Source organism: Beta vulgaris, chromosome 9 (genome assembly GCF_026745355.1).
Source record: "Beta vulgaris subsp. vulgaris cultivar EL10 chromosome 9, EL10.2, whole genome shotgun sequence".
Taxonomy (NCBI): Eukaryota; Viridiplantae; Streptophyta; class Magnoliopsida; order Caryophyllales; family Amaranthaceae; genus Beta; species Beta vulgaris.
Genome location: NC_079210.1, coordinates 48042367 through 48065105, shown reverse-complemented (window position 1 = coordinate 48065105; position 22739 = coordinate 48042367). Strand labels below are relative to the sequence as shown.

The 22739-nt window shown below is 34.2% G+C and overlaps 3 protein-coding genes across 3 annotated transcripts; 1 reads left to right on the top strand and 2 right to left on the bottom strand.

Annotated features, from left to right (window-relative positions):
- The first annotated feature begins 1706 nt into the window (after positions 1-1706).
- On the top strand, positions 1707-5313 carry LOC104904323 (AAA-ATPase At3g50940). Its single transcript, XM_010692542.4, has 2 exons — positions 1707-3164; positions 4861-5313. Exons 1-2 carry the CDS (start codon positions 2157-2159, stop codon positions 5311-5313), a joined length of 1461 nt encoding a protein of 486 aa, XP_010690844.1. The 5' UTR covers positions 1707-2156.
- Positions 5311-9689, bottom strand: LOC104904324 (bifunctional dihydrofolate reductase-thymidylate synthase 1). Its single transcript, XM_010692543.4, has 11 exons — positions 9498-9689; positions 8799-9250; positions 8322-8706; positions 8193-8237; positions 7882-7947; positions 6985-7046; positions 6822-6896; positions 6566-6731; positions 6366-6489; positions 5771-5877; positions 5311-5656 (listed from the first exon to the last, which is right to left on the bottom strand). The coding sequence occupies exons 2-11, from the start codon at positions 9221-9223 to the stop codon at positions 5546-5548; spliced, it is 1566 nt and encodes a 521-aa protein (XP_010690845.1). The 5' UTR covers positions 9224-9250; positions 9498-9689; the 3' UTR covers positions 5311-5545.
- A 1840-nt stretch (positions 9690-11529) lies between these two features.
- On the bottom strand, positions 11530-18069 carry LOC104904321 (diaminopimelate decarboxylase 2, chloroplastic). Its single transcript, XM_010692540.4, has 8 exons — positions 17404-18069; positions 16200-16374; positions 15309-15458; positions 14915-15076; positions 12667-12852; positions 12420-12542; positions 12236-12325; positions 11530-11872 (listed from the first exon to the last, which is right to left on the bottom strand). The coding sequence occupies exons 1-8, from the start codon at positions 17910-17912 to the stop codon at positions 11792-11794; spliced, it is 1476 nt and encodes a 491-aa protein (XP_010690842.1). The 5' UTR covers positions 17913-18069; the 3' UTR covers positions 11530-11791.
- Positions 18070-22739: the final 4670 nt, after the last annotated feature.

Below are 22739 nucleotides of genomic sequence, written 5' to 3'. Positions count from 1 at the left end.
AAATGTTTTACATGAAAAATCATTTTACATTGAAAATGTCTTACATCCAACCAAACGGAGCCATAATGCGAGAAAATGTATCAAACATTCTCTTAAGAATTTGGCATCGCTCGGTTTTCTCAAGGAATCAACGGTCTCCTACATTATAAATATTTTATGCAGCTTCAAGAGGTATACTTGCAATGTAGGAGGTATACTTGCAATGTAGGAGAGGTCTGAGTTCAGTTCACAGTTACTCCTTCCATCCAAATATTTTTGTCACTAAAATTATTTTCAATGTCCTAAAAAGAATTTATGTCAGAAAATTCATGGAGAACTAAAGTTGTTAGGGTCATAGGGATGCAGTTAATTGGAAAACAAGGGTTTTGCTAACCAAATATGGTATTAAGTCCCCGTACTTCTAAATTCAACCTAATATCCATTCGCAGTCAGAGATAAATGATGGTATGAGAATGACTTTGTATGTAATATTGTACAGAAAGTCTCATATCAATATCTATGGTAATGAATAATGTGCGCATGCCTTATTAAAGTTCAGTTACCAATCTATACCACCAGGTAATAGAAAGTTGTGACGAAAAAAAGAAGTGTATTTAAGATTGGACAGGCATTATTATGAATATTGCCACGAGAAACATATAGAAAGACCTATTAACTCATTTGCTTCTGATGCTAAATGGATCTTTAGTATCAAGTTTGACATTTTCTAACAGAAAAAAGCACCCTATGTAGTATGTACACAGTACAGACGCAAGGCAATTGTCAATTTTATTGGGGTTAGGAGCGCAAGCGGAAGCAACTAGTGATAATGAGAAAATTAGGTAAAAGATGAACAAGATAAGTAGAAATAAACACACACAATTTAACGTGAGAAAAACCCTCAAAAGAGGTAAAAAAAACCCACGACAACGAGCACTAATATTATCCAATATATGAAAAGGAATGAGAGTACAACCCCGAAGGGTAATAGAGTATGGTATGACTCTCCAACTAATATTGGTTCTAATTTGATTGAGCTAATGTGTATAGGTATTGTGTGTATAGCTCTTGTGTGTCTTTTTGAAACAAAAGGAGCATGACAGGTATTTATAATAAGCTACAAGTTGTCATAAACCTTGACCTTCAACACCAAGTATTTGCATTAGCCTTGGAGCCCAAGGACACAAGTAATAACCTTAAAGGCCAAGGGTCTTCACAAGCCTTGGAGGCCAAAGGGTCTTCAAAGTCTTGGAGAAAAAAGAAAATAACTTGTAGTAGCTAGAATTTATGACATAGACAATTAGTAAAACTGAAAGGGATAATGTCTCACTGTTTAAACTTGGTTTCTAGATCTTTTCTTATGTTTTCCACATAAATTTAATGCTTGACCCTACTGACTGACTCTTTGACTATTACACTACACTAACCACCGTTTATAATTGGTCAAACATGAAGGCATGACCAGCAACTTTGTGAACTTTTTAAATCAAAGTCAACCTGGTCAATCTAACGTGTAGAAAATAGCCAACAGAAAGAAACAATGGAATTTTCTCAAAAGCCACTGTTTAGAGGGCCACTCAATTAATAATTGTTAATTATGTTCATAATAATAAATAAGAAAGTATATTGAATACAAAAGTCAAAAAGATAGCATAATGGATTTTCGATACACTATTTGTTTGAGTGTACTACTTTTATAGTTGTAAGAGATAAAAAATTGTTTACAACCATTAAGAACCACAGATATCTCATTCAAAATACTTCTAGGTGTTGTTTAATTAACCAAAGAATAGATAGAAAGTTAAATTTCCTAGGAAGTTCAAGAAGATGGTGTTGTTTGGTTCACAACATGGGAGTTAGAACTTCTATAAAATGGAGGAATTTACTTACTTAGGTCCCCTAGGATAGTGGAAATTTTCATGAAAAGTTGAACTTTTCATAAACAACCAAACAAGACTATACATCTCCTAGGAAACAATGTTTCATGTGTGAACCAAATTCCTAGGAAAGACTAATACCTACATAGTACCAAACAAGCACTAAGTTTCACTTTAGTATCAACGTATCTTCTAAGGCTCTGACACTATAAATACAAACACAGAGGGAAAGACCCAACACCACACCCAGAGACACTCCAGACTTCAATTTTTAAAATAAGATTAGAAAACCCTCTGAAAATGTTTGACACCAACATCCATATGCCAACACTTAAAACGATCATCTCCACTGCTACATCTGCTGCTGCAGCAGCTATGCTGATACGTAGTCTAGCTAATGACTATGTGCCCAATGAATTTCAATACTACATTTCCTGTAAAATTCAATCTCTCTTTGCTTCATTCTCCTCCGAAGTAACCATAATCATCAATGAAGCTGATGGAATGGTTGAGAACCAGCTCTTCCATGCTGCAGACCTTTACTTGGGGACCAAACTCTCCCCTTTAACCCATAGGTTCCGAGCCACCTTACCTATCAAAGAGACCAAAATTGTGCTCTCCATGGATAAAAATCAAGAGGTGATTGATGTATTTAATGGTGTCAAGCTCACTTGGAGAAGAGTATCTCAACAAATAGAAACAGAGGGGCGATGGGGCTCCAACTCTTATTCTGAGATTCAATATTACACATTGAGCTTCCACAAAAAGCACAAAGAGATGGTGTCCACCAGCTACTTCCAGCATATCCTAGAACAAGAACAGGTGCTCAAGAAACAAAAAAGGACCCCAAAGCTGCACACCTTGGACCCTGAACTAAGGCATATGACCATGGGGAGTGATTGGCAATCGGTGAATCTCGATCACCCAGCTACTTTTGATACTCTAGCCATGGATATCGAGATGAAGAAGACGATCATGGAGGATTTGGACAGGTTCGTAAGGAGGAAAAATTTCTATAGAAAAGTTGGGAAGGCCTGGAAACGTGGCTATTTGCTTTTTGGACCTCCAGGTACTGGAAAATCTAGTCTGATTGCAGCCATGGCTAATTACCTGAATTTTGATATATATGATCTGGAGTTGACGGACATTAGGAGGAACTCTGACCTTAGGAGACTACTGATAGCAACTGCTAATAGATCAATACTTGTGGTGGAAGATATTGATTGCTCTGTCGACTTACAAAACACGATGAAGGAACGCAAGAAACTCCAGTATCCACAACATTTTGGTGCAGACGGAGACAATAAGGTAACTATTTACTTCGTTTCTACATGAATGCAGCAATTTGACTTTTATATTATACACATACTAGAGGTGTCAAACATATGAGGTTGGGTTGTGTTCGTGTCATACATAAATGGATTGGAATACCCCGACATGAAAACAAACACGACCCCAATTATTAAACAGGTAACACGAACCTAACCCATTTAACTAATATCCTCTACTTTTGTTGTTTTCTATCATCAAACCGAATCTCACTACATGACAGTCAAAAATTATGAATTTTCAATATGATAAATATTAAACCAGATCTTTTAAAACATCTTAAACTTTGATTAGAGGTATCTAATAATTTAAGATGTATCAATATAGGTAGTGTTTCTCATACTTCCATAATCTACTATCATTGTGTTGATTCTGCACCATTCAAAAAAAAAAAACTAAAGCGTTACTAACAAATCGGGGAAGGGGTCTTAAACCAAATTAATGTTGCAAGATAATCATATTTCAATAATCTAGCAAAAGTTGCCACATGCATTCTCTATACAAGCCCACATCAACTCTGCTTCTTAGCTTTGAGCTCCAAAATTTGAAAATAATGGAAAATTATTAGAAAATTGAAAATCGTAATGAAAATAAACTCTATAAAAAAATTGCTTACCTAATCTAAAATTACGGTAGATTGAATCTTGGACTTGGAGAAAGACTTAAAAAGGGGACCATTAGAGGGGATCTCCTCGATTTCCCTCTCTAGGTTCTTCTCCAAGTCCAAAGGACTAAATCTTCCATATTTTTGGAATATATAAGTCATTTCTTTATAGAATTTATTTCATTATGGTTTTCAATTTTCTAATGACTTCTATTATTTTCAGATTTAGAGCTAAAAGCGAGGGAACAGAGTTTGATGTAGGCTTGTATAGAGAATGCATGGCGGCTTTTGTTAGATGATTGGAATATGATTAACCTTAAAATATTAATATTGTAATTTGGTTTAGGAACCCCTTTGTAGTTTGTAAGTAATACATTTAGTTTTCAAATTAGATGGTGCACAAACAACACACTGATAGTAGATTATGGAAGTACAGGAAAAACTACCTATATCGGTACCTTTTCTTAAATACTTTTAATTATTAGATAACTCTAATCAAATTTTATGATGCTTTAAAAAATTGTCTTAATAATATATTATGTTGAAAATTCATAATTTTTGACTATCAAGATTCCATTTGATAATTGAAAACAACAAAAATAGAAGATATTAGTTAAATGGGTTAATTGGGTTAAGTTTGTGTTACCTGTTTCAATAATTGGGTTGTGTAATTGTGTTCATGTTTAGAATTTTTGACCCGCTTATTAAAAGGATCATGTTTGTATCAGGGTATCTCAACCAGTTTATGGATGACAAGAACATACCCAACCTCACTGTTTGACAGCTCTATCTATACTTCACCACATCTTTTTACTTACATATACTTCGTACAAAACAAATGTCATTGTAAGTGTTGTTAGATTAGTCTTAATATATGTTTCTAGAAAAATAAAGTCTTCATAGTTTTTCCTAATAGCTAATCAAAGAAATTAATGATCAAAGTCATGCATTGGCAAGCATGCAACTCTAAATGTTGTATTCATTTAGAAACATAGCAAATATAAGTATCAAAGAGCAATTATAACATCCAATGACTTTTTATTGACATTTTTGTGTTCAAAAAAAACCTAGGTGACGCTGTCAGGCTTGCTTAATTTCATTGATGGGTTATGGTCAAGCTGTGGAGATGAAAGAATCATTGTGTTCACAACAAATCACAAAGACCGACTGGATCCAGCTCTTTTACGACCAGGACGAATGGATATGCACATTCACATGTCCTATTGCACCCCATCGGCACTAAGAACACTCTCCTCCAATTACCTTGGGATCACAGAGCACCCACTTTTGATGGAAATTGAACAACTGATGCAAGAAGCAAAGGTCACCCCTGCAGAAGTAGGGGAACAAATGATGAAGAGTGAAGACTTAGAGGATACATTAAAAAGGCTCATGAGTTTTCTTGTTGACAAGAAGAGAAGTGAGGATCTCAAAAGTACTCAGCAGAAAGAGATAGTAGAAGTAGAAAGTAAGGAGTTGGAAGAGGAGAATAGCAGTTGTGAGCAAGACGAGATCAAGAAATGAATGCAAATACGCATATCTTGAGTTCAGTCAATAGTATTAGCAAAAACATCATCCAGTAATGTTAATTATGTAAACCCTACAATTGCCACCTATTTATAAAAGTGTAACACTATACATAAATTTTAAAAAAATAAAACACAACATCATAGTTTCAGTAAATCAAAGATGAAAGAGTATATGGACTCACAGTAACTTGTAGGAAAGCATCTAAATAAGAAAAAGAGAGTAAGCTTTAAACTGCCATCTTCATTTCAATTTTCTGATGAGGATCATATCCGACGAGTTCGAAATCAGTTGCTACAAAAGAATCTATATTCTTGTTCTGAGGGTTGATCTTCAAAACCTAATTAGAACAAAAATTAACTTTCATTTGAAAAGAGAAATCCAAAAGATTAAACAAGTGACTTTCCCACTTCAAGATCAAAGCAATATCACATCATGTTCATATGATACTTACAGGAAAAGGCTTAGGCAGATTGTGTAGTTGTTCTTGTAGTGGATCAATATGGTTACGATAAACATGAGTATCCCCAATGACATGAATAAAATCCCCAGGAAGAAGATCTGCAAGAAAGAGAAATCTTGTAAGCACATATAACTATATCAGCAACTAACCTTTAGCAAAATGAAGTTAAACAGCAATTACAATCTGCCAAAACTGAAACAGCATCATCGATATGGAGCAGAATCCATGTATCAAATATGACCTCATTGGTCCCATAGGATGCAACATTCAAGTAAAGTGTTTGGACATTTTAACCACCAAGGCCATGTTCATTTCAGTTCGATAAAATAATATTCAGTAAAAATCAGTGTTGATTAACAAATAGTCAGTTATAATCAGCAACAATCAGATTTAATCATTGTACAGGAACACACTAGAGAATCAGAAAACATGAGCTTTTATCAGTAAAAAGCAGTTATCATCATTCCAATCAGTAAAAATATGTTTTGATCAGTAAAATTAAGTTCAGTTCAATAAACTTAGGTGAAGTGAACTGGTCCAAGCAATTAGAATATTTACAGAGCAAGAGTCTCAAGGCAATGCGTACCACAGACATGAGCAATCATGCATGTCAAAAGAGCATAAGATGCAATATTAAAGGGAACCCCCAAGCCCATGTCTGCTGATCGTTGGTACATTTGACAGGATAGCTCACCATTTGCTACATAGAACTGTAACAGAGACAATAACTCAGTAAGTACTATAGAAAAAAAATACATAAAAGCAGACATGTACTTTGATCCCAACCTGTGCAAACATGTGACACGGAGGCAATGCCATCAATTTAAGATCAGAAGGATTCCAAGCTGAGAGGATGATACGTCTATCATCCGGCTTATTCTTAATCTTGTGGATAACATCTAGCAACTGATCAAATCCTTGCCCAGAGTAATCAGCATGCATGTCGGTATATCTGTAGAGTTCAAACGTAGGACTGAGAACTAACATCTGGCTTCTTTATGAGTAGCAACATATAATAACTTTTCAAACATCATGAACCAACCTAGCCCCAAAGTGCCTCCACTGAAACCCATAAACAGGTCCTAAGTCGCCTTCTTCTCTGTCTGGAAGCCCAATGCTGCAACAGGATAGACGCATGTCAAACGAATTATTGCACAAAATTAGTGTTCCAGTCGACAAATTTATGTAGCAAGTTGACAATTTACCTCTCAAGGTAAATTTTGGATGCATTTCCATCCCATATATGTATGCCTTTCTCCTGCAGGACCTGGAAACAAATCAAAACACTTTTTACATCACGAATGTCAGGCAACAGATTCAAAAGTCACTCAGACTAGCACAGCCATGGACATTGGATGCAAGGAATAATAATAATCTCAAAAGAAGGAGGATACAAAATATGTTCCTTTACGGAAGTGTATGTTCCTCTGAGGGTGAGCTTCGGGATCTTAAACTTAAAGTATCAATAAGAGAATTGCCCTTGGTTCTTGAGAAACTGTGGTGGGACAATTTGCCTTCCCCCCCCCCCCTTCCCTTCTATAAATGGTAAGGGTGTGAAGACACTTCAAAATTGTGCTACTGATTTTTTTTGCTTTTAAGTCACTAAGCCAATATGTCAGAAAACAGCACTGAAGACTACAGAACCTCCACTGTACACCAACGTGTACCTAGAGCTAAGTGTAACCAAGGCTAATTTCTTTTTGCTTCTTTTGAGCTTTCACAAAGAGCAATAAAATAGCTTGGGTGTACCTACTACCTAGAGCTAGGTAAACCTGAGTATATAATATAAATAGCTTAGTCTATTAATTAATGGAATAAGCAGTATATAGTAGTCTCTACGGGGAAAGAAACATTATGTCTCAAAGGTATTTCAGGTCTCATGTTAATACTTGATCAAGAGTCTTAGCTAGGAAAGCCTAGTATCCAGATTCACAGAAGTAACTCATTAACTGTAAGAAAGGAATAACTTCATTAAGTTACTTTTTTTGGGAGAAACAACTTCACTAAATTTGAAAGGAATGTTGGAGCCAACAAAAAATGAAGCTCGGAGTTTAATTTGGAAGAGGAAAGCATACAGTTAGATTACAATCCGATATCAATACCTTAGCACTTGTTGAACCGCTGATAAACCATAATAATTCCTCAACAACACCTCGCCAAAACACCCTCTACAATATTAAATAACAAAACCATGTGTCAGCATATAGATAAGAGTCCACATAGACATCTCACACAAGTAATATCGACACTCACAAATTCAGCTTGGCTTGATAATATCAGAATCTAAAGCTACCTGATACGTACGAGGTATGACTAGTCAAGTCAGGAAGCTACTTCAAGCAAAAATGAATTGCGAGGAGCAAAAATAGCTGAAAGCTATGTCAGATAAAAACTATTAAATTGATATACATGCCTTGGTTGTAAGAAGAGGGAAAGTCTTCCGCAAATTGAACCGCATCTGTGGACAGAAGCAAAATTATTAAAAACTACAAACCAAAACAACAATAAAGAAGAGCTTAAAATAATTAGACTAATTATGCACCTGGCAACCAAATTTTGATAGGGTACCAGTCCCCGTCCTATCATCCTTGAGATTCCCACTTGACAGGATCTCTTTAACTAGCTGAAGGTACAAATGCTCCTCATGTCTATCAAATACCAATTGAGGCAGGAAGGAGAAGTCCTGCACCTCAAACTTACCAGTAGCTGACTTGGAGCCATTACTCTGACTACAAATATCAACCGCAGTCCTCACACGTGCATACGTGACAAAAGAGTATCGTATATCATTCTCGACATAAGGGAACGATGAATACCAAGGCTGAAACAAAGAACTATCCACGGGGGGAATAAATGTGTCACATTCTATATCGGTCTCAATCTCTGTCATATGAATCGCATCACAATCTGGAGCATTTAGTGCTTCCCTGAATCCAATAAAAGACAACAAAAAATAAGTATGCAAAAATAAAGAAGTTTCTTTCCAAAATATACATAGTAACACAAAATGAATTCCCACCTCAATATCTGCCCACCACCAATGACAAACACCTTCTCAATTGAAAGATCATACGGGCACATTGCCAACAGTCTTAAGGCAGAGTCCATGCTATCACAACCCTTAACCTTATCCAGATCACCAGCATCAAAATCCCGCGAACGAGTGAGAACAATGTTAAGTCTACCTGGCAAAGGCCGAAACTTAAGAGGAATACTCTCCCAAGTCTTTCTCCCCATTATTACAGCATTCATTCTATCAGAATTAGATGTTTGCAAAGTAACATCCTTGAAGAATTTAAGGTCAAATGGCAAATTCCATGGCAATTTCCCATCTTTGCCAATACCCATTTCCTTAGTTGCAGCAACTACTACTTGGTACGACCTTCTCAAGTCTGTTTTCTCATCGATTGTTCCATTAAGAACGTTTCTAACCTCACTAGCCATCGAAACGCCGCAAATATTGATGAAAATCTGCGATATAAAGCAGTAAAAAAGCTCGAAATTGGAAATGGTTTAAGCATCAAACATTTCTCAATTGAAAACGCAAAATTAGGGCAAACAATAAAATATACACTAAAAACTGCAAAAGATTAATTTGACTCAAGAAATTGAACAAGATTACAGCAAATATCGGAAATTTTAGGGTTTAACTATATGATTATTTCACATTGCGATTATTGATGAGTTGAATTTAAATCACATGAAAATATATACTTACCGATAATCGCGATCTAAGGGAAAAGATCGATTTGATTTTGACAACAGTAGTACCAATTTTTGGAGAATTTAGTAGCTCAAAAAGAGCAAATGAGTCAAAAAGAGTAGAGAAGAAAGAAGTGAGACTGTGAGCTTGTTCATACAAGTAAAAAGCGCGCAAATTCGCGCCAGTACATGTGGTGGTTGTCTTGTTGATACTTTAGGGCCTAAGGGCCTGTTCTCTTCGGCATAAAACAGTTGAACTGAACTGAACTGAATTGAACTAAACTGAATTGAACTGAACTGATCTAAATTGAACTGAACTGATCTGAACTGAACTGAATTGAACTGAACTGAATAGTGATATGTGAGAGTAAAAGTATTGTCAAGAGCTGAACTGAACTGAACTGGTCTGAACTGAATTGAACTGATCTGAACTGAACTGAATTGAACTGAACTGAACTGAACTGAACTCAATTGAACTGAACTGAACTGAACTGGAAATAAACTGGGGAGAACAGGCCCTAAGACTAGTATTTAAAACATCCCAATTGAGGATATGATTTGATATGATATGATATGAAATGATATTCGGTTCTTTTGAAAGATCCATCGAAAGTCTTTTATAAACTGAAGTTCTCAATCCATCTATATATAAGAAATAGGAAGATGGAACTTTTAAAGAGGTATAAAAATTGTAAAGTGTTACATTTAGTGACTCGTACCGTCGTACGTATGAAAAAATAGAGTTATGTACGATTTTGTTAGATTCGTTTATGTATATAAACTTAAGATATGAATTACTACTATATATTGTCAAAGATATGAATAGTCAAGGTGTTGCATTGATAAGCATGAAAGTCTAGTTGTTGCAAGTTTGCAAATATTAAAAGATGAAGTATATTGTGGAGAAAATTGAATTAAAAAAATATAGAGTTTTGGAATTATTAAAGAAAATATTAAATTTATAAACGGAAGAGTTTTACAACAACATACAGAAGAGAAAGTATCTAAAAAAAGATGTTGAATTTATTGACACACCTTATAATTCTACCTCAAAAAGAAATATTTGGTGGGAGCACTTATTGAGATATATAGATTACATATGACTTAAGATCCCCAACATTCTTAGATATAAAATTTCTACAAATTTTTTAAATGCTACCAGATTCATAGGTAAATATAGTCATGATTTCTTGTTTGATTCGTCTCAATAAATACTTTATTAATACTTAATCATTAAAACTTTTACAAATACGTAATAATAGATATTTTAAGTCCAATAATGCTATATTTGGATAGCAAGATTACATTTCAAATCCTGGATTTGGATGAAATCTATTGTTTGGATAGCATGGGATTTGAAATTATGGAATTTGTCCAAATTCTTATCAAAAGCCTATATTAGTAGAATTTCAAATTCAAGCTATTACCTTGTCATTTGAAATTCTCTTCTCATACATATCCCAACTCCATAAATAAACCCACACTTTCTAATATTTTCTTTCTCTCTCTTTTAGCAAACCCACACTTTTCTCTCTCCTCCATTAAACCTCTATTTCTCTATCCTCTATCAAACCCTCTTTACAAAACAGTTATTAGAAATTGAAATACAAACTTTAAATTCCAGATTTCAATTCCATTATTTGAAATAAAATACAAGTTTCCAAACACTACCTAATATCATTGACAAACACGCACAATTAAAATATAAAATATTAAAAAAAAAAGTAAGTAAAATGTGAGAGCGAACACCTAACTCTCGTAGTGCTCCCTTAAGCACTTATAAGGCTTTGTAATATTATTTGTATACCATATATGTTTGAATCTCGCAAATTCTCTAAATTTATAGCATTATTCTATTTGAATTAATAATAACGAAATTCGAGATGTAAAATTGCAGTTCATATCTAATCAGTAAACAATTTGTTTAAATTAAACTTAACTATTCTAATCATCTAACTTTTGTGAAATGAATTGTAAAAAACTTAATAATTTTGAAAATTCAAAGCACTTTTGTAGTGTAAAAAACAAAAATGGAAGAAAGCAAGAAGAGAACAATAAGCAGGCCTTCAGCAGTGAATTTATTATCGGTTAATTAGAAACCATGTAGTGACTTCCAATCACGCAAAAATACATTAGGGGTGCTCCGAGGAAGATGGTACAATAGATGACTAATAACTCTAATACTATTACAAAGCATGGTGCACCCTCCAGGCAAGGCTTGCCCAAGATACATCATTATGACTACAATTGCCGAGTACACGAACCTCTTTATGTTGAATGAGAACAAAGGTTTTTCGACGTCTATAACAATTACAGACCGGTGAAGTATCGAATATGGTCTTCAAATGTCTCGCCATGACGGATTTTGGCAATTGATCCATCTTCTTGCACCTACCAAGATAATATAGCAATCAGCAAGCGCACAAAAAAAAAAATTGGTCATTGTACTCTGTTCTTTTTGTTTTCCTTTCACTTTCGAATGCACAACTATGACCATTAATACTTTTTATGATCAATTAGTAAAAACTAAAAGAAGTTAATGTCTTACATACTAAAAGTTTGTTTTTATATGTTAAATCTAAAATTTATGGTCAAGCAAAAGTGTTGCAATTGAAATTAATGAAGGTCATGTAGTACATGATATTTCAATTCTAACATCCCTCACAAGTTCATATGCTGTGAATCAGGGAGCAACATTTGGAAACAGATTTGGCCTCAACACCCAGAAAGTCAGATACAGATAAGATTACATACCCAGTATTCTGGTGGGCGCATCTTGAGATTGTATGTCGAGGCCATGCTCATGCAATAGGCACCTGCATCATGAACTACTAATCCAGTTCCCTACAAACCAAAACCCTAGGGTTAGATCCTGAATCTTTTAATTCACATATTGAAGCAATGAGCTCAAAGAGAAGAAAGAGGGAATATTCGTTACCCTCGCTGGAGTAGGAAGTTCGCGCTCCTTGCCCAAGAAATCAGCTGACTCACAGACTGGGCCAACCACATCAAAAGTGGATACCACTGCATCCGACGGAGCTGGGGAAACTAACTCAATATGCTGCAGATGCAATTTACAGAAGTTAGTAAGCCGTTTAGACAGTCACAGGAATCAGGACCCAATTTTCCTTGCTAGTTTGTGTGGTTCAATTGACAAGAACTAGCCGGGAGACTTGGTAACTCACTTGGTAAGCATCATACAGACTTGGACGGATAAGTTCTGCCATGCTCCCATCAATCACGATAAAATTTTTTGTACCGTTAGTTTTGACACCAGTAACACGATTAATCAGACAACAAGTATTTGCAATAAGTGATCTTCCTGGTTCAATGATAAGGTTGAGATTTCGTGACAGGACAAGTTCGCGTACCTGCAATATTTACATGGATACATGATCATAAATCAGTGGGACACTTTTTCCCTTTCAAGTTTATTCAGCTGCTATCAATCAAGCCAAGTACTAGAAAGAATGCCAACTAAGATATACTCAAACAAAAGAATCTGTAGGTAGTTCACAGATTCACATATCATTGTTTATATCCCTTTTTAAGGTGAAGTAGTGTTTGATCCTGCGCAATGCACAGAATTTTATTTTCAATTTCAATGTGATAACTTTTAACTGGATTGCAATAGAAGATGGTAGAGTTAGTGGACAGCGATAGCATCATGATAAGGCCGTGGCTAGTATGATGATAGCAGTCATAGTTTACAATAATGAGGAGATATGAGAAAAATGATGTGGCATTGAAATGATTTTGAAAATATTAATCGCATGCAGTTAGACGCCCTCCCAAGTAAATTGCTAAAAGATTGTCCCAAAGACACAGCTTATTTTATTGGCTTGATGGTTGATGTATGTCATGATAAGAAGCAAAAGGTCTTGTGTCGGAGCATAGTTGATACCTCTTTTACTCTTTATTTTCGTAAGGCCTTCAAGAAAATTAGAAGATACACATAGTTACATCTTTTGAAGGCCATACTTCTTAAATACTTCCTCTGTAACGAAATAAATATTACACTTTTCAAAAAACGCTTTCCAGGCAATATTTCTTAATGAAGATTAATGAAATGAGGGGGCATGTAATTAAATTAATTATGAAAGTAAAAGTGGAGCCAAGGGGTGGAAACAGCACCACCACCACTCCAAAAACCAACACCATCACCACTCCAGAAACCAACACCACCACTACCACTCCAGAAACCAACACCATCAATACCACTCCAGAAACCAACACCACCACCACTCCATAAACGAACACCACCAACATCAAGTCAACCATCGGCACCAACTCAAAAACAATCACCGCAACTCCGACATCACCCACATACCACCGCAACACCCAATACCACCACCTATTCACCACCAAGCACCAAACAGAAACCACCGACACACCCAAACACCAAACACCAAACAACAACCAACGATACAGCAATCCCCCTGCCTAATCACCACCAAACACCAACCATCGAAGATCGGGCGAAGAAGAAGAAGAAGAAGAAGAAGAAGAAGAAGAATCGGTAGGAGGCAAAGAAGAAGAAGAATCGGTAGGAGGCAAAGAAGAAGAAGAATCGCCGTTCGTATGCGAGCGTAGATCGACGAAGATAGAACATTGGTTTCTGGCGGTTGTTTGAAGATTGGTGTTTGGTGGCGGATTGACGGTTGTTTGAAGATCGGTGTTTGGTGGTGGTTGTTGGGGTGAGGAGAAAGAAAGGGTGGGTGGGTGAGGAAAGAGAAAGATGGTGGTTGACTGGTTGTTGGGCGAGGAGAGAGAAAGATGGTGGTTGTTGAATGGGGTGAGGAGAGAGAAATAGGTGGTGAGTGTTGGTGGAGTATAAGGAGATGGTGGTTATTAGTGATTTCAACACTTAAAACTTACTAAATAGGAAAGAAAAAAGTGTAACATCTATTTTGTTACAGCCTAAAATGGAAAGTGTAACATATATTTCGTTACGGAGGAAGAATATAGTATAGATTCGTAAATATACTTAAGTTCCACAAACTGAAGTCAATGAAAGATCACAAATGAAAAGCTACTATAAAAACAAGACACATGGCATTCAATTTCTCATACGGCCCCTAAATCCACATTTTATAATGAAAACTTGCGAGAGATATTCATGCACTAGTAATTTTTTGGCAAATCACGTCTTACCATTACAAACTTTTTACCATCTAATTTCAGAAAATAATTCCCCAAAGGATCATCATAGAGCATGTCCGTCAATTTTGTCGTCGCATCATCATTATAAAGTCAAGCTTATCATATAATTTAGCATAACATAAAGCTGCATTTAAGGATTTGCAAGGGCCCAAAGGATTATAGTAGAGCATGTCCGTAATTTTTATCATCACATCATTATTATAAAGTCAAGCTAATCATATGATTCAGCAATAATATAAAGCTGCATTTAAAGATTTGCAAGGGACTTACTGTGTCAATAAGATCTCTAGGTGTAGGAAGAACAGCGCCAGTGTGATAATAGTCTATTCCAAGACCACCTCCAATGTTCAAGTAGCTAATTTCAAAACCTTGGTCACGAATTTTGTCTATGTAGTCTACCATAAGGACTGCAGCATCCCTGAATATATCAACCTGTACAGGCATAAAAGGAAAACGTTCTTTAACTACCATGTGGCTCTGATATACAAAGCAAATTTAACCACCAAAAACACTAGTCCTGAAGAATAGACAATCCAAAGTAGCAACTCTGTTTTTATCTTCAGGAAGACATCAACATTCTGGAAGTTATTATGACAAATGAAAAAGAGACGAGCAACATGAAAAAATGATCAATATAAGCAGGGACATTGACAAGCTTAAATACCTTTGAAATTGTTGACCCAAGATGGCAATGAGCTCCGACCAACTTCAGCTCAGTAGGATGTGCTTTCACAGCATCTAAAAACCATTGTAATTTCTCATTCCTAATGCCAAATTTGGAGTTCTTGTTTCCAGTGGCAACATAAGGATGGACCTAGAAATGACAATAAACTGGTAAGTCATACAGAAACACAAGAAGAACAAAAAAAGAAAAAATTTCTTTTTGTACAGGAATGCAAATGCAAGTAATCATATGCGATTATGCCTCATTCACAGGTCACAGTTATGTTCTCCCGCACCCCCCCCCCCCCCCCCCCAAAAAAAAAAAAAATTGTCACCTGTTACTATCAACGATAAAAAAAACCATGCGATTGATATTTAATATACCTTCTTTTAATAATTAAAAATTGTAAGGATGCAAATCAAGCCACTCATAACCAAAGCATGGCATGATGGCATTGGGTGCTTGTAAAAGGCAAATGACTTATTTTACAAACACATCCAGGGCAACAGAAATAAAGAGTCTGTACTTGATTCTATTGTTGAAGCTCTGTAACACAATTTAAATCAGGTTTCCTATTCTACAAGAAGAAAATGTGGATAAATCAACACAGGCTTCTAGTCTCACATGGAGTAGAAAAATTGAGATGAACAAATAATTGGAAGGGGAAAAAGGGAAATCATATTCTAACAGTGAAAATGCCACTGAAGATGCTTGTATTAGGGGTTCTCAAACAGTTCATGTAGTTGGTTCACGGAGATGTCCAGAATTCAAGATTTTTATAATGTTTCAATACAAACTAGCTTACCAACGCAAGTATCTAAGTTAATCCAAAGCAATTGGTTAGTGTTGATACAGCAATAACAGGAAAGGATGCCAACAAAACTGACATACCTGGGGATCAACATCAGGGTTAATGCGGAGCAAAACATTCACCCTTTTGCCTGCAATTCTAGCAGCTGAAACAATGTTGTCCAAGTCAAACTCACTGTCGATGTTCACAAATACACCACTCTCAGCAGCAAGGACCAAATCCTCCAATATCTTCCCATTTCCATTGAAGATACACCTATCATCAAGACATCAAATCAGCAGACAAACTCCATCATTTCATAGTCCAATCAATTGAGAGAATACACAACATAATTTCCAACGTAAACAAATTTCCATTAGGCTTCAACTTTTAAAAATCAAATCAAACTGGAAACTTTACATCATTCAATGCAAAGAAAAACTAATAATATTATTCGACACAAATTATAACCGAGATATAATCTTGGGAAACCATTATGCTGCATGAAACACAATACTATTATCACTCAAAAACCCAAGCCACATCACTCACTGTGACAATATTAGTACACAATATCCCCAAAATTAATTTTGAATCAAAATTTAGCACGAGCACAAGTATGATAATTCAATGACACCTTTTACTAATTGCTCCAACTCACGAAACAAGTTTTTTTACCACTAACTACATGACAAGCTAAGAACACATAGCCTAAAAAACGCTCTTCCGAGACAAAAAGGGCAATATGAGCCTATAAATCAGCTCCAAATCCGCCCCCAACTAAAAAATCATCATCAGACCACTCAGAGGACAGATATACACTTCATCCCTCACAAAACACACTCATATACAATTAGAAATAGACGTTACAGCCACACAAAAAATCAATAGCATAAACAATTCGAAACATTGAACAAATAATCAATTCCTCCATAAAACTCACAACTTAATCATACTTAACACTCCCAACACATTTACACCAATTTACATTTAGCAAATGAAAAATCTTCAAATTACAACATAAGGGCATGTTCTCCCAAGCTTATTTTCAATTTAGTTCACCTCAGCTCACCTGTGGACAATACATTTACTCTCACATATCACTATTCGGTTCGGTTCAATTCAGTTCAGCTGTTTTATGCCGAAGAGAACTGGCCTAAGTCGGTAAAATGATCCGTTTCCCAAATGAAAATTCTTAAAATTACAGCATAAGTCAATAAAATGATCCATTTCCAAGCAATTAAACCATATAATACAATCATCAACTTCACCAAAAAAAATAAATCAAAAGATGAAATCTCTTACTTGGTAGGATCAAACCCAGCAGCCAATGCAAGTCTAAGTTCATTACCACTAACAAGAACAGCTCCACAACCCAAACTCCTCAAATGTTCCAAAATCTTCAAATTATTATTAGCTTTAATAGCATACCCAATTATTGACCTCAACCCTTTAAGAGCATCTGTATAAGCCTCAACATTTCTAGTAATTTGGGGTTTACTATACAAATAAAATGGCCTTTTTTCAACATTTTCCATAATATCTTGCACTTTATTCCCTTCACAATACAAATACCCATCTTCTTTTTTACTAAAACAATGCTTTAAATTGCTGGTTTTAGGGTCTAAAGTTGCAGACTTTGTTGTAGTGGGATTGTTTTGGGAAAGAACTGACTTAAGAATTAAGGGTTTTGGAATTAAGGGTTTTCTGAAGGTGATAAATGGTTTTGAAAGAAATGGGGTTTTAGGGTTTTGGTAGAGATTTGGGGTTTTAGAAAGGGTGGTTGATTGAGAAAGAAGATGGGTCGCCGCCATTGTTGCAGCTCTAAAAGTAGGAGAGAGAAAGAGAGAGTGATGGTGTAGGTTATTGCTTGGATTTTGTATGGGTCAATGATGATGGAGATAATAACGGTTGAATTTGATGATGGTTGGTTAATCCGGTTTGAATTTCAGTATCAGAAATGAACTTATTTTGGTTTTTATGGGCCTCTAGGGTTTGGATTGCCCAACTAAATATAACCCTCCCAACCCAAGAAAACCTAGAATATAATGGAGCAAGAATAATTTTTTTTGGAAAAATTGTGATTCTGATAATGTAATTTTTGGTCGGTTGAACTTGATTCCGCCTTTTGGTTATTTTAGAATAATCATAATTTTCGGGGAATAAATTTTTAAAATGATTCAAATTTCTAATTTTTTTTCTTGCATACAATAGACCTAAAACAGATTGCTAATGGGTCTAATGACGGAAAAAAATAAGAGTTCGAATTATCTTGGTAAGCTTCCCTATAAAGTTGTGAATTTGGAATTATTTAAAAACAATTTGTAGGAGGAATTATTACCACCCTATTGTATGTGTGTGAAGCATGTGATAATCGCTCGTTGACATGTGATGTAAATGTGTCATACTCAAGCATTTGCATGAAATTTGTAGATTAGCTTATAATGTGTTGAAAAGATGAGTGGGTGTTAAGAATACAAGAACGGTAAGATAACTAGCAATGTCGTGATATATCTAACTGATCAACTTTTAAAAAAAAAATTAAAACAAAAGGTTAAGTTTTGATACGGTCCGAAAATTCCGCTTGGCCTGACCCGAATAAGTGGGTTTTTGAGTGAAAATTTCAGCCAGTGACTTTGGGACAAAATGGGCTAAAAGTCCGGTCCGACCCATAATTAATCAAATTATAACCCCACATCAACAAATGTTGTTTCTCATATTGGATGAAAGTACAACCCAATTCTTTTTAGGAAAACACAAACAGGGGAAAGTACAATCCAATTTGGCCCAGTACGAATAAGCATCAAATAGCATTGTTCAGTAGTAATCTCTTTCTTGGTTCAATTTAATTTGTTACCCACCACTCACACGCATCATTGATCTAGATGACATTCTTTGGCTAATATATTTAAGTGATCAATCTCTATTATATAAGCCAAGGGAGGAGGTGTGGTGTCCTCTTTTGAAGTGTCTAAAATACCCTTAATGATCTAATTAATGAAATAAAAAAAATTACAAAAGCAAATCATTTAAAAATTCTCATTCCAACTTACCATTTAAAACAAGTTTAAAATGGTATATGAATCAAATACTTCAATCAAAAGTTAAATGGACAAAATATTTATACCTTATAAAAAAAGATGACATACATAACGTGCACATGAAAAGTCTAAACATTCACTACTTTTGATACTCTTTAATTCAGTTAAACCAACTCATCATTTTGTTCTTTCCGTTCAATATTCATTCACAAAAAATTAATGTTAACAATCACTCACAACCTTTTTATTTTTTTACATTAGCGAATTAATATATCTAAATTCATCTAACTGTTGAATTTTTCACATTTAAGTTCAATCATAAATAAAGTACGAATGGAGTATCTAATAGAATAACAAATTTTGAAATTAACGCACGCATCGCGTGCATATGAAGGCTAGTAATACTATACTCAACTACTAAGATTGTGCCACTTATTTGCATTGTATTATGTATTATGTTCTTCTTTTATCCAAAAACAAATCAATTCTTTTTTTATTTAATTCACTATAACCAAAGCAAATTCCGGCAAGACATCACATATATATATATATATATATATATAATATATATATATATATATACATATATATATATATATACATATATATATATATATATATATATATATATATATATATATATATATATAGGAATGAGATCTCGTGAAAACTATCTTTAGGCTGAAAACTGAAAACAAGGATAACTTTTAACCTCTTTAGGGTAACTTTTAACACTTTTAGGATAACTTTTGCCAGTTTTGGGGTAACTTTATTATATTAAGAGTAGTTGTATATATTTGAAGGATAACTTTATTTATTATAAGACTAAATATTACCACTTTTAGGATAATTTTACCGTTTTTAGGCTAACTTTTAGCAATTTTAGGGTAATTTCATATATATTTCAAGGGTAACTTTATGCACTTTTAGGGTAACTTTATATTGCGTGTTTATGAAATCTTATGGTTACATTACTTGGATGTTGTTGCTTTCTCTGATGTAAAACTGATAATTTTAATTTTCCTAATCTTTCGTTTCATGTGGTATTGTCTACTTTTTACTTTTGGTGTTCTCTCTGTTATTTTTATCTTGTTCATTATGGTGTAGCATACTCTGTTTTTATTAGTTTCCAAAAATTGTTATTAGTTGCTGTATTAAAGCTCTTTGTTACCCCCTCTCACTAACATATATTTGGCGAAATTCATACAACCTATTAGCTCAATTGGCAAAACATTGTGTAAGACACAACGATGTAGGTTCGAATCCTTCATAGGTTTAACTATAATCAAAGTTAAAATAAGTTACCCTTAAAATCTAAAAAGTTGTCCTAAAAATGGTAAAAGTTACCCTAAAAGTGGTAATAGTTACTCTTATAATAAATAAAGTTACCCTTGAAATATATAGAACTACAAATATAATAAAGTTACCCTAAAACTGACAAAAGTTACCCTAAAAGTGTTAAAAGTTACCCCAAAAGGCTTAAAAGTTACCTTGTTTTCAGTTTTCAGATTAAGAGCTGTTTTCAGCGGATCCTACCCCTATATATATATATATATAATATATATATATATTATATATATATATATATATATATATATATATATATATATATATATATATATGTTTGATCCATATTAACTACAAACGCAATTAAAGTAAGAAGGGGATTCGAACCTATCGTTCGCATCACATTAATTTTAACTATTAGGTGAAGACATTCTTGATAAGACATCACTTATATCATACAAGAAGAAGGTAGGTGGGCAGATTGCCTGCAAATAGGAATCTATAAAAGTGTTTAAAAACTTTAAAAAAAATTATCATACTTTAATAAGATTTTACATGCATTTCCTTTGACTTGTAAGCAGGCAATAAATATATTAATATACAATATAGAAGTATTAAAATTTAAAGAGAGTGACCCCAAAAACTTCGTGGAGAACCTCAATCATGCATATTCTTCTGGATTTCATCATCAAACTAGCCTACCTAATAAATAATAATGATAAATTAAAGGGTAGACTATTTTATTTTGTGTAGAAACATTACATGTTGGCCTCAACGCTTTCTTGCAGTCGGTTCTCCTACATTTAGGTGTGAATTTATTACCCATTTATAATTTACTAGGAATTTTCATATCTTCAAAAGTTAACTAGTCAAATTGAAGAACAAATCAATTGGAGGCATTTTGAAAGCCAAATCTTAAAATTACCTGGTTGATGAATTATGAATATAGAGTAGAAAGTCGTGGAGTACACTGCTACTGGGAGTGAAGATTGAGCAATGTGGCAGAAAAGATAATCGAGTTGCGTATGTATATTAGCTAAAAATTGTAGCTATGCGGATAGTAGAAGTAATGTAACTAGGATTTTTCCCCCCACCCCCTAGTTACTGTATGGATAATTTAATCTCGGATTGTAAGATGCTATTTAATTTCGTAATTTAAGTTCGCTTCGTTTTCTATCAAAAAAATAATAATTATGAATATAGTGATTAGTTAGTAGAAAAAAATTAGTATTAAACACCCATGATAATAATGCAACCATCGCAAAAAGAAGAAAAACGATTGAGGCTGGTGGAATTATCATCCTCGTCATAGTATAGGCCAAAACTTCATTAAAGAAAGAAGTGTATCATTTCTGGATAATGGATATAAACATATCAATTTATATTTATTTTGGAAAAAAACATATCAAATGTCAAAAGCATCATAGTCATTTGCAACATCATGCAGGTAGAGGATGATACACTTGATTGCTGGATATTACACAATGTATAACACTATAATATGCGCTTTGTAAAGTTATAAAGGATAGTAACACTAATTAGCTTTGATCTTCTAGTAACAACGTATTTAACATTTTGTATCTCCTATAAATCCATATATCCAAACCCTAAAAATAAAGTTTGATGTTCAAATATATAACATGAGAAATCAACATATATGAAAGTATTACAAATCTTTCATAATTAACAAATAATAAGTCATATTTAACTTTTATGATTGAACCTTTTCAACTTTGATCATTATTTTATATCGTCATGACACATACCACGGTAAATAATACTGAATAAACAATCTTACAAGATCATTACTAGAAGTTATAACTAGTTACAATGGATTCATCATCAAAGTTAAATTTTAGAATTCAATATGATACACCAAAATTATGTTTGAATAAATATGATATTAATTCTCCATGATTATCATATGGTAAATGCAAAGAGAAAAGGGAAATCCACTAGAGCTAAGGAAGGTGCCCATGGTTGGTAAAGATATTTGGAATTTGGCGGGTAGTACACCAAGAATCATCCAAAAGACAGTAGTTGACAAAGTTAATCACTAATCAGCATCAATAATATCATTTTTTTTTTTCGTTTTTGTGTGAAAGCATCAAGAATAATATTATTAACAAGACTAACAATGTCTCCCCAAAAAAATTATCTTAACGTTATAAGATACAAACCTTATCATTATACTCTTAATATAATTATCTTCTTGTTTAGTATGCCCTTTTACCTTTAAATCGTTTCTAATGGAGTTCAATCCCACAATTTGAAGGCTATAAAATACAAATCTTACCAGTTACAACTAGACCA